General features: G+C 44.3%; 1 protein-coding gene across 5 annotated transcripts in view; it reads right to left on the reverse strand.

The window, feature by feature from the left end:
• The window catches only part of htt (huntingtin), a 222,177-nt gene that overhangs the window by 151,775 nt on the left and 58,014 nt on the right, over positions 1 to 12,388 (reverse strand). For all 5 annotated transcript variants that reach the window (XM_078215138.1, XM_078215136.1, XM_078215139.1 and 2 more), the window contains exons 10-11: positions 6,219 to 6,299; positions 4,060 to 4,424 (exon numbers count right to left, since the gene is read on the reverse strand). In XM_078215138.1, coding sequence (XP_078071264.1) covers positions 4,060 to 4,424; positions 6,219 to 6,299 — 446 coding nt within the window. The remainder of the gene's footprint in view (positions 1 to 4,059; positions 4,425 to 6,218; positions 6,300 to 12,388) is intronic.

Genomic DNA, 12,388 nt, shown 5'->3' on the forward strand with positions numbered 1-12,388 from the left:
AGGTTTACAATAAAAGTTGCCAGGGCTAGAAAACTGTAGCTACGAGGAGAGATTGGATAGGTTGGGGTTATTTACCTTGGAACAAAAAAGGCTGAGGGGTGACTTGATAGAGGTTTACAAAATTATGAGCAGAAGAGATAGAATGGACAGGATAAAATTGTTCCCCTTGGTGGAGAATTCTAGAATCAGGAGACATTGATTCAACATAAGTGGCAGAAGGCATAGAGGGGACATGAGGAAGAACTTTTTTACGAAGAGGGTGGGGGTGTGTCTGGAATTCACTGCCCGAGTTGGTGGTAGAGGCAGAGACCCTAAACGCCACTAAAAAGTACCTGGATCTGCACTTTAAAAGCTTTAAGCTACAGGGCTATGGGCCAGGTGCAGGAAGGTGGGAGTAGAAAGGGCTATCCTTGGGCTGGCATAAACAAGATGGACTGAAAGGCCTCCTTATGTGCTGTGTCTTCTCTATGGTTTCTATGGAAGTAATGGATGTGCTGAACTTAGACTTCCAGAGGCATTTGACAAGTTGGCACATCAAATGCTACTGTGCAAATTAAGAGCTCATTAGTATGGAGAGAGGATTGGTTAGCTAAAAGAAACAGAGTAGGGATAAAGGGGTCATTTTCAGTTTGGCAAGATGTGATGAGTGGAGCACTAAAGGGATCAGTTACTCAATTAGTTACAATTTAGATCAATGACTTGGATGAAAGGAGCAAATATAAGTTTGCCAAATTTGCTGATGACACAAAGATAGAAAGGAGAGATTTTTTCAAATTCTTTTTAACGGGACATGGGCAGAAACTGGCTAGACCAGTACTTTGATTGGTGATCCCTAATTGACTTTGAGATGCTGGTGGTGAGCCACCTTCTTGAACCACTGCAATCCAAGTAGTGTAGGTACACCCACAGTTAGGGTTGTTAGGGCAGGGTTTTGATCCAGCTACAGTGAGGGAACAGCACTATTGTTCCAAGACAGGATGCCGTGTGGCTTGAGGGGAACTTGCAGGTGGTGGTGTTTCTATGCATCTGCTGCCCTTGTCTTTCTAGGTGACAGAGGTTGTGGGTTTAGAAAATGCTGTCAATGGAGAGCAAGTTGTGAAAAGGATATCATGAGTCTGCAAAATTAAATGAGTGGGCAAAATTTGGCAGAAGGAGTATAGTCTGGAAAAATGAGAACTTGTCCACTTTTGCGGGAAGAGCAAATAAGCAGAATATTATTTAACTGGGGAGAGATCACAGAACCCAATGGTACAGAAGGATCTGGATGTCCTGATACATCCATCAGTAAAAGGTTAGTACGCAGGTACAACAAGTGTTAATGGAGTCAAATGGAACGTTATTACTTGTTGCAAGAGGAATGGAATATAAAAGTAGGGGTGTTTTGCTATAGTTGTGATGTGGAGATGCTGGCGTTGGACTGGGGTGAACACAGTAAGAGTTTCAACAACACCAGGTTAAAGTCCAACAGGTTTATTTGGTAGCACATTTTCACTCCATCTGACGAAGGAGCAGCGCTCTGAAAGCTAATGGTATTTGCTACCAAATAAACCTGTTGGACTTTAACCTGGTGTTGTTAAAACTCTTATTGCTATAGTTGTACAGGGTGTTGGCGAAACCATGTCAGGAGCACTGTGTACAGTTTTGGCCTCCTTATTTAAGATAGTGTATAAATGCATTCGAAGCAGTTTAGAGAAGGTTCACTGATACCTTGGCTGAGGGGGTTACCTTATGAGGAGAAGATGAACGGGCAGAGCTGCATCCATTGGAGCTTAGAAGAATGAAAGGTGATCTTATTGAAACATACAGGATCCTGAGGGGCCTTCAGAGTGGAAGTTGGGAGGAAGTTTTCCTTGTGGAGAAACTAGAACTGGAGGACAAGGTGTCTCACATTTAAGACGGTGGTGACAGTAAACAGTAAAATTGTACATTATTTTTGTGCTGATATAGCGACAACAATGCACAGCAGGTCGGGTGCTGAGATCAGTTGGAGGATTGCCCTGTAACTAAATGGCATTTCTTTGCTCATCAGATGCTATAGACCTGTTGTGCAGTTCCAGCATTTGTCATTTATCTTCAGGACAATGTTATCTGATGATGAAGCAGCACACTTGTGGAACCTGTCACCAGTGAAGTCTATCGATGGTTGAGATGCACATTTTGACAGGTATGGTTCGGGAATTTAATTTTAACAGAAAAAGATTTGCCAGGATTAATTTTGCTGTCACTGTCATCTATCCATGAAAATTTAGACATTCGTTGTATCAAAATCAGCACGCAGATATTACAAATGTAAAAACCAGGAGGCAAGCAGCGTTAAATAAGGCACAACATCTCGAGAAAGTAAAGTGAGAAAAATTACTAAACAACATACAGCTCAATCAGCAGACACAGATTCAAAAAGAAAGATTAAAACGGAATAGAACTAATACTGGGCAAAAGCAGGGGTGCATGAACATGAGAGCTCTATATTCTACTCTACTCTCAAGACAGTGTCAGTCCATGTGAAATGGTCACAGTCACCTTACTAAGAGACAACATTCGTTTTACTTTATGTACTTAGGATTAAGTTTAAAATCTCTCTCAACATGCCTCTGAAGGAGTTTCAACCTGATGAAAAATGTTTGCATGCTAAAAGCCCACAAATAAAGAGAGAGGATGGTCACTGCACTGTTCAAGGAAACTCGACTTCTCTCAGCATTCAGGCCAGCATGCAGCAGTGGCGATGTGGGCTAGCATCAGGAACCATGCACACCAAGCTCCTGAATTCATTCATGATACTGTGCAGAAGGGTCATGTAGTGGGATGGCATTTATTTAGAGAGCAAGAGGGTGAAGAAGGAGGTGTGCAATGGAAGGGTGGGAGCAACAAGGGGGAGAGAAGGGGTTGGAATGAGAGATTGAGAAAGTGGGGGCGCAACAAGAGATGAAAGGGTGCAATGAGAGAGAGAGAGAGAGAGAAAGTGGGGTGCAGGAGAGATGGAGAGAGGGGCGCAACGGGTAATTAAGGCAGCAAATGGAATTTTGTCCTTCATTGGTAGAGGGATGGAGCTTAAAAACAGGGAGGTTATGTTGCAGCTGTATAAGGTGCTGGTGAGGCCACACCTGGAGTACTGTGTACAGTTTTGGTCTCCTTACTTGAGAAAGGATATTCTGGCACTGGAGGGGATGCAGAGGAGATTCACTAGGTTGATTCTGGAGTTGAGAGGGTTGGCTAATGAGGAGAGATTGCGTAGACTGGGGCTACGCTCATTGGAATTTAGATGAATGAGGAGGAATCTAATAGAAACATAAGATTATGAAGGGAATAGATAAGATAGAAGCAGGGAGTTTGTTTCCACTGGCGGGCGAAACTAGAACTAGGTGGCATAGCCTCAAAATACGGGGGAGCAGATTTAGGAGCGAGTTGAGGAGGAACTTCTTCACCCAAAGGGTTGTGAATTTGTGGAATTCCCTGCCCAGTGAAACTGTTGAGGCTACCTCATTGAATGTTTATAAAGAAAAGATAGATTTTTGAACAATAAAGAAATTAAGGGTTATGGTGGGCAGGTGGGTAAGTGGAGCCAAGTCCACGAAAAGATTAGCCATGATCTTATTGAATGGCGGGGCAGGCTCGAAGGGCCAAATGGCCTCCTCCTGCTCCTAGTTCTTATGTTCTTGAGTTTAGCGAGGGGGCGCAACTGGGGGGAGAGAGGGTGCGCAACAGGAGGGAGAGAGAGGAGGGGTTGCTACATGAACGATATAGTGTGACAGAGAGAAAAAACAGAGGAAGAATGACTTTGGGCCACTCATGCATCTTGCCACAAGCATCAGATTGGTATTCAGAAGCTTGAAGCCCTCCCAGTCACAGATGGGGCAGAGGGACAATTTGAGGGGAGGGGGGGGAACTTTTTTTAAGCAATTTCAGTGCTTGTGAGCTGCTGACCTTTTCACCACGACTAGCTGAGGAACTGGAAGAGAAAGTGGTAGTATCCGAGTCTGAGCCCTCCATGGGGGAGCTGTGAGAGATGTCGGGACCCTCAGTGGAGGTCTGGGACCCCCCCTCTGCCCGCTGCACACTTACAAGCTCTGAACTGTCGGACGGGGTCACGGCTGAATCTGGGCCCTCGGTTGTCTGGGAGCTCTCACTGAGTGGAGATATAGCCTGATTGGTGCGGTCATTCTGGTCTGCATTGGTGTCTGACTGGATGGTGCTGATCTGACTGGAACTTCGGCTCAGCGCCTCATCGACATCCCCTTCAACTGTCAAGCCGGTCAGGTCCGATGTTGCCGAACTATTGAGATCGACAGACTCTGCAGACTGTAGAGTATGCTGGGAACGTGGCTGCTGAGTGATGATATCGTGCCCAGTAGAATCTGGCACTGGGCTTGTTGACCCCAAGGTAGTAGGTGATGGAACATCAACAGTGCCTTCACTGTTTACTGAACCTGAAAGTGTGAGTGAAAACAACACATTAACTGTTATATACATGTAAAAATAAACAGCAGATAATACGGCTCACACAATGTGCTTATAGGTTTCCACACTATTGTGAAATCCAATGCATAAATGTGGCACATCGACAAAATGATTTTCCAGCCAGCATAATTAAGGACCCCACACACCCCAGACATTCTCTCTTTCACCTTCTTCCGTCGGGAAAAAGATACAAAAGTCTGAGATCACGTACCAATCGATTCCAGAACAGCTTCTTCCCTGTTCCCATCATACTTTTGAATGGACCTATCTTGCATTAAGTTGATCTTTCCCTACACCCTAGCTATGACTGTAACACTACATTCTGCACTCTCTCCTTTCCTTCTCTATGAACGGTATGCTTTGTCTGTACAGTGCGCAAGAAACAATACTTTTCACTGTTTACTAATACATGTGACAATAATAAATCAAATTATTGTCCAGTGGAAGGATGAGAAGGGTCTAGATTTTGCACTCAAGTCTTTGGAATGGGCCTTGAACCTGAACGATTATGGCAACACATCTACTTGAACAGTTAGCAGAACAACTGCAATCACTGGTTGGGTTATAAGGATCGCTGGCTGGCTTTCAGTGAGAAACAGATCAAGTGGCTATTGCTCCTGGCATTCCTGCAGCAGTTTTGCTAATCGCCCACTGAGGTCACAGTAGCTCAAGACAAACCCCTGCAGAAAGGTCAGGGCCTCTGTTTACCCAGAACTCGAGCTGTACTGGAGGAGAGCACTTTCCAGCTGTACAGTACTCGGGGAAAGAGTCAGTGTGGTTACAGAGCTGCAGGTTACTAGTGGGAAGGCGGTGACATAGTGGAATTGTCGCTCAACTGCAAATCCAGAGACCCAAGGTGTCCACAAGGGAACCAGGATTCAAATCCCACCATGGCAGACAGTGGAATTTTAAAACTCAATAAAATATCTGGAATTAAAGGTCATAAAAACCCATTAGTCCTTCATGGAAGGAAACCTACCATGTGTGTACCATCTACAGGATGCACTGCAGGAACTCAGCAAGACAACACCTTCCAATCCCACGACCACTACCATCTAGAAGGACAAGAGCAGCAGATACCTGCGAAAACCACTACCTGGAGGTCCCCTCCAAATCGCTCACCATCCTGACCTGGAACCATTTTGCAGTTTCTTCACTGTCACTGTGCCAAAATCCTGGAACGCCTTCCCTAACAGCAGTGTGAGTGTACCTCCACCTCAGGGACTGCAGCGGTTCAAGAAGGCAGCTCACCACCACCTACTCAAGGGCAACTAGGGATGGGCAATTAATGGTGGTCTAGCCAGCGACATCCACATCCCATAAAAAGAATTTTTAAAAAAGACTTAGTGACAATCCTTACATGTATTTACAACAGCAGAACAGGGTCATTTGAGACTTCAGGGATGGTTGCCCCTTCCTTTTTGGAGGTTGCCCCAGGCTTCAGTAAGGATCCCATGCTCATGATTACGCACCATGGTTCAGCCACAAAACCAGTAAATTTTCAGTGGTGATGGCAGAAAAACTAAAACCTGGAGGAATGGCAGCTGCTTACATGTGGCGAATCCTTTGGGAAGAGAACTTGTGTTTTCTTTAAGTGCGCATGAAGACGGCGATGGAAACCACCTAATTCTTTTCCACCAAATCAAACAGTCCATTGCTCATGGAGGTTGAAAATAGGAGGCTCTTACGAACAACTGAAGAGGAGTGCGCAGGATTATGAGGGGTAGAAAAATAAGCAGAGAAACTGCCCTTGGGCCACAAACCTGGAAAAGTGGCAGTGCTGACTTCTGACCGGGTCTCTGCATCATCTTCAAGTCCATCCTCTTCTCCAGAAACCATTTTGCCTGTTAACACACATATTGGGTAAAAATGAAGTTCCCAAATGTAAATTTAACATAAATATTCCACCAAAGTGACAAGCAGGTTATTTTAAGTTATCAAAAAAAATTCTGAACAAACCATCTGAACAAGTACTGTAACCTGCCACTGCTGGACAATTTTAATTTCCTAATGCACCCAAACATCTGTACGTTCATTACTCACACTGTACAAACGCACTTCTCAGATTGTCTCTGCAGCTTCCTTACCTCGCAGTATAAAGCTCACTGCATAGTTTCAAACCCTTTCCCTCCAGGCTTAGAAATGCCATTCTAGGTTAAAGATGCCGTTTAAATACAAGTTCTTGCTGTTTTCAATTACATCTTTCTGATAACCTCCATAATGAATTGATTTTGATATACAGTCATTGTAAGTCAACAAATAGTGATGTCTTGAGGTGTGTACATATTACAGAGGAGGTGGTGCTGGAAGTCTTAAAGTGCATCAAACATAGAAACATAGAAAATGGGTGCAGGAGTAGGCCATTCGGCCCTGCACCACCATTCAAAATGATCATGGCTGATCATGCACTTTCAGTATTCCACTCACGCTTTCTCTCCATACTCCTTGATCCCTTTAGCCACAAGGGCCACGTCCAGCTCCCTCTTGAACATACCTAGCGAACTGACCCCAACAGCTTTCTGTGGTAGAGAATTCCACAGGTTCAGAGCTCTGAAAGGAGATGATCTTCCTCATCTCAGTCCTGAATGGCTCCCCCCACCCAGTTCTGCACTTGCCCAAAATCAGGAACATTCTTCCCACATTTAGCCTGTCCAGTCCCATCAGGATTTTATGTTTCCTGACATTCCCCTCTCAATCTTCTAAATTCCAGTGAGTACAAGCCCAGTCAATCCAGTCTCTCTTCATATGTCAGTCCTGCCATTCCGGGAATCAGTCTGGTGAACCTTTGCTGGACTTCCTCAATATCGAGAATGTCCTTCCTCTGTCTCGGAGACCAAACTGCACACAATACTCAAGGTGTGGCCTCACCAAGACCCTGTATAACTGCAGCAAGACATCCTTACTACTTTCTTAAATCCTCTTGCTATGAATTGGCTTGATGACAGAAGATAGAGGGTGGTTGTAGAGGGTTGTTTTTCAAACTGGAGGCCTGTGACCAGCGACGTGCCTCAGGGATCGGTGCTGGGTCCACTATTATTTGTCATTTATATTAATGATTTGGATGAGAATTTAGGAGGCATGGTTAGTAAGTTTGGTGGCATAGTGGACAGTGGAGAATGTTACCTCGGATTGCAACGGGATCCTGATCAATTGGGCCAGTGGGCTGATGAATGGCAGATGGAGTTTAATTTAGATAAATGTGACATGATGCATTTTGGTAGATTGAACTAGGGCAAGACTTGCTCAGTTAATAGTAGGGCGTTGGGTATAGTTAAAGAACAAAGAGATCTAGGGGTACAGGTTCATAGCTCCTTGAAAGTGGAGCCACAGGTGGACAGGGTGGTGAAGGAGGCATTTGGCATAGGTGGTTTCATTGGTCAGAACACTGAATACAGGAGTTGAGATGTCTTGTTGAAGTTGTACAAGACATTGGTAAGGCCACACTTGGAATACTGTGTACAGTTCTGGTCACCCTGTTATAGAAAGTATATTATTAAACTAGAAAGAGTGCAGAAAAGATTTACTAGGATGCTACCGGGACTTGATGGTTTGAGTTCTAAGGAGAGGCTGGATAGACTGGGACATTTTTCCCTGAAGCGTAGAAGGCTGAGGGGTGATCTTATAGAGGTCTATAAAATAATGAGGGGCATCGATCAGCTAGTCAACATCTTTTCCCAAAGGTAGAGGAGTCTAAAACTAGTGGGCATGATGAGAGGGGAGAGATACAAAGAGGGGCAATTTTTTCCACAGAGGGTGGCGAGTGTCTGGAACGAGCTGCCAGAGGTATTAGAAGGGGTGGGTACAATTTGTCTTTTAAAAAGCATTTAGACAGTTACATGAGCAAGATTGGTACAGAGGGTTATGGGCCAAATATAGGCAATTGGGACAGGCTTAAATGGTAAAAACTGGGCAATATGGACAAGTTGGGCCAAAGGGCCTGTTTCCATGTTGTAAACCTCTGACTCTATCACATGAAAGTGCACAGTGGTGTGTCCCCCCTCTGCCCTAGCCCAATATTCAGACCATTCCTGTGATGATTGTCCCTTTAAGGACAACGCAGCGGAGTAAGGGTCGCATGAGCTGTGTTGCCCTTAAAAGAACAATCACCTCAATTGCTCTTTCTAAAATGACCTCCATTGGGTATTCAAAGCATGATTTCAAAGTTAGCAGATAACACGAAACTCAGAAATAAAATGAGCAGAGAGGAGGATAGTGACAGACTTCAAAGGGAGATCGACTGCTGAAATGGGCAGACAGATAGTAAGTTAATTTTAATGCAGCAGCGTGAATGGATTGATTTTGGTAGGAAGGAGGAAGAGGGATTTTGTCTTTTAAATTTTATCTTTTAAAAAGCATTTAGATAGTTACATGGGTACGATGGGTATAGAGGGATATGGGTCAACTGCGGGCAATTGGGATTAGCTTAGGGGTTTAAAAAAAAAAGGGCGGCATGGACAAGTTGGGCCAAAGGGCCTGTTTCCATGCTGTGAACCTCTGACTCTGAGGGAACAATATAAACCAAAAGGTACAATTTTAAAGAACAATAGAAAGGCCTGTGGATGTTTGCACACAAATCAGGTTGCAACAGTTGTTGAAAAGGCATAAAGGATTCTTAAGATTTAAAAATAGCGGTTTAAAGCACAAAAGCAAGGAGACTATGATAAACTTTTATAAAATAATGGTTTAGCTCCAGCTGAAGCAGTGTATCAAATTAGGGATGCCATATTATAGGAAGGATGTCAGGGCCTCGGAAAGGGTGCAGGAGAGTTAGTGCATGATGTCACAAATGAGAAATGGGTACCAGCATAGGTTGAGCAAAAACAGGTCCAATTTCTTACACAGTTCAAACTGATGAACTAGTTTGGCGACACCATGCTGACCAATTGTTATCATGTTGAAATTATTTTTCAGAATCATCTCCAGAAATACCACTATTTATAGTTCCCAGTGTTGTGAATACTGCTACAGAAGACTTAGTTGAATCTGAGTTGCCTGATGGTTGCTAATATACTGAGTGAGAATGATACAGAATTAGTTTCAAGGGAAGAAGTGTCTACCGAAATTCCAAATCATATTTCAAGGGCCAAGGGCAGTCAAATTCCAGAACATTGTCTACAACCAAGAGGAATATATCTCATAGAATAATAGAATCCCTACGGCGCAGAAGTAGCCCATTGAGTCTGCACCGACTCTCTGACAGTGTCTTACCCAGGTCCTCTCCCCCGCCCTATTTCTGTAACCTCATACATTTACCATGGCTAATCCATTTGACCTGCATATCTTTGGACTGTGGGAGGAAACCGGAGCACCCGGAGGAAACCCATGCAGACACGGGGAGAATGTGCAAACTCCGCACAGACAATGACCCAAGCCGGGAATCAAACCCATGTTCCTGGAGCTGTGAGGCAGCAGTGCTAACCACTGTGCTACCATTCCACCCATGATTCCCATCATGATTTTTTGTTTCTATAAGATCTCCCCTTCATTCTTCTAAATTCCAGTGAGTATAGTGCCCGTCTACTCAGTCTCTCCTCATAAGTCAACCCTCTCAACTTCAGAATCAACCTAGTGAATCTCCTCTGCACCCCCTCCAGCGCCAGTATATCCTTTCTCAAGTAAGGAGACCAAAACTGTACACAGTACTCCAGGTGTGGCCTCACCGGCACCTTATACAGCTGCAAAATAATCTCGCTGTTTTTAAACTCCATCCCTCTCGCAATGATGGACAAAATTCCATTTGCCTTCTTAATTACCTGCTGCACTTGCAAGCCAACTATTTGTGATTAATGCACAAGGACACCCAGGTCCCTCTGCACAGCAGCATGCTGCAATTTTTTACCATTTAAATTGTCTATTTTCCTGTTATTTCTACCAAAATGGATGACCTCACATTTACCAACATTGTACTCCATCTGCCAGACCCTTGCCACTCAGTTAAACTACCTATATCCCTCTGCAGACTTTGTGTCCTCTGCACAATTTGCTCTACCACTTATCTTAGTGTCATCTGTGAACTTTGACACTGCATTTGACCCCCAACTCCAAATCATCTATACAAATTGTAAACAACTGCAGTCTCAACACTGATCCCTAAAACCCATGCAAACATGGGGAGAATGTGCAAACTCCAAACTGTCACCCAAGGCCAGAATTGAACCTGGGCCCCTGGAGCTGTGAGGCAGCAACACTAACCACTGTGCCACCGTGCTGCCTTGCTGATCGATTTCTTATTGACTGTGTATAGTGATTAATGATGCATAGTGCCATGTCAAGAGTACTACTGATCCTATGTATATCATAGTAATTTTCTGTCATGACCACAGAAGAGGGAGAGATGTTATGCATCTAAAAAAGGGTGCAGGTTACCTTAAGAGCTAATCATATGATTTGATGGTGATGTCATTTGGGTGTGCGCTTAAGCTGCTGTTTTATCACAGAATCACAATGCAGAAGAGATTCTTCAGCCCATCGAGTCTGCACTGACACACGAGAAACACTTGGCCCACCTCCTAATCCCAGTATCCAGCACTTGGCCCATATGCTTGAATGTTATGATGTGCCAAGTGCTCATCCAGGTACTTTTTAAAGTACCTGGATGAGGCAACTCTTCTCTATCACCCTCCCAGACAGTGCGTTCCGAGACTGTCATCACCCTCTGAGTCCTCTCATCTCCCCTAAATCTCCTGCCCCTCATCTTGAACTTGTGTCCCCCCGTGACTGACCCTTCAACTAAGGGGAATAGCTGCTCCTTATCCTCTCTGTCCATGTCTCTCAATCTTGTACACCTCGATCAGGTCTCCCCTCAGTCTTCTCTGCTCCAACGAAAACAACCCAAGCCTAACCAACCTCTCTTCATAACTTAAATGTTCCATCCCAGGCAGCATCCTGGTGAATCTCCTCTGCACCCCCTCCAGTGCAATGTTAGGGGTTGTGGCAACCAGAACTGTACACAGTACTCCAGCTGTGGCTTCACCAAAGTTCTATACAACTCCAACATGACTTCCCTGTTTTTGTAATCTGTGCCTCGATTAATAAAGCCAAGTGTCCCATTTGCTTTTTCACCGCCCTATTAACATGTCCTTCCACTTTCAGAGATCTATGGACAAACACACCAAGGTCCCTTTGTTCCTCAGGACTTTCCAGTGTCCTACCATTCATTGACTACTTTCTTGTCAAATCCTTCCAAAGCGTATCACCTCACACTTTATAGGGCTAAATTCCATCTGCCCTTTTGACCATCCTGTCGGTATCTTCCTGTAACCCAAGACAATCACCTCACCGTCAATCACCCGACCAATCTTTGTGTCATCTGCAAACTTACTGATCCTATCCCCCAAATAGTCATCTATGTCGTTTATATAAATTACGAATAACAGGGGACCCAGCACAGATCCCTGTGGTACTCCGCTGGACACTGGCTTCCAGTCACTAAAGCAGCTTTCTGGCATCACCCTCTGTCTCCTACAATTAAGCTAATTTTGAATCCACTTTATGAAATTACCCTGTCTCCATGTGCATTTGCCTTCTTTATATGTTTCCCACGTGGGACCTTGTCAAAGGCTTTGCTGAAATCCATATAAACTACATCAACTGCACTACCCTCATCCAAACACCTGGTCACCTCCTCAAAAAATTCAATCAAATTTGTTAGGCATGAGCTCCCTCTGAAAGTCATGCTGCCTATTCCTGATCAAACTTTGCTTCTCCAAGTGGAGGTAGATTCTGTACTTCAGAATTTTCTCCAATACTTTTCCTAGCACTAACATGAGACTCACCGGTCTGGATTCTCTGATTTACTTTCAGTTTCAGTGCAGAGAGTGCAGCTCTTCAATAAAACCTGGTGTGTTGTTACATAAAACATAGAACAGTACAGCACAGAACAGGCCCTTCGGCCCACGATGTTGTGCTGAGCTTTATCTGAAACCAAGATCAA

This window comes from Mustelus asterias, chromosome 6 (assembly GCF_964213995.1).
Source record: "Mustelus asterias chromosome 6, sMusAst1.hap1.1, whole genome shotgun sequence".
In the NCBI taxonomy this organism is placed as follows: Eukaryota; Metazoa; Chordata; class Chondrichthyes; order Carcharhiniformes; family Triakidae; genus Mustelus; species Mustelus asterias.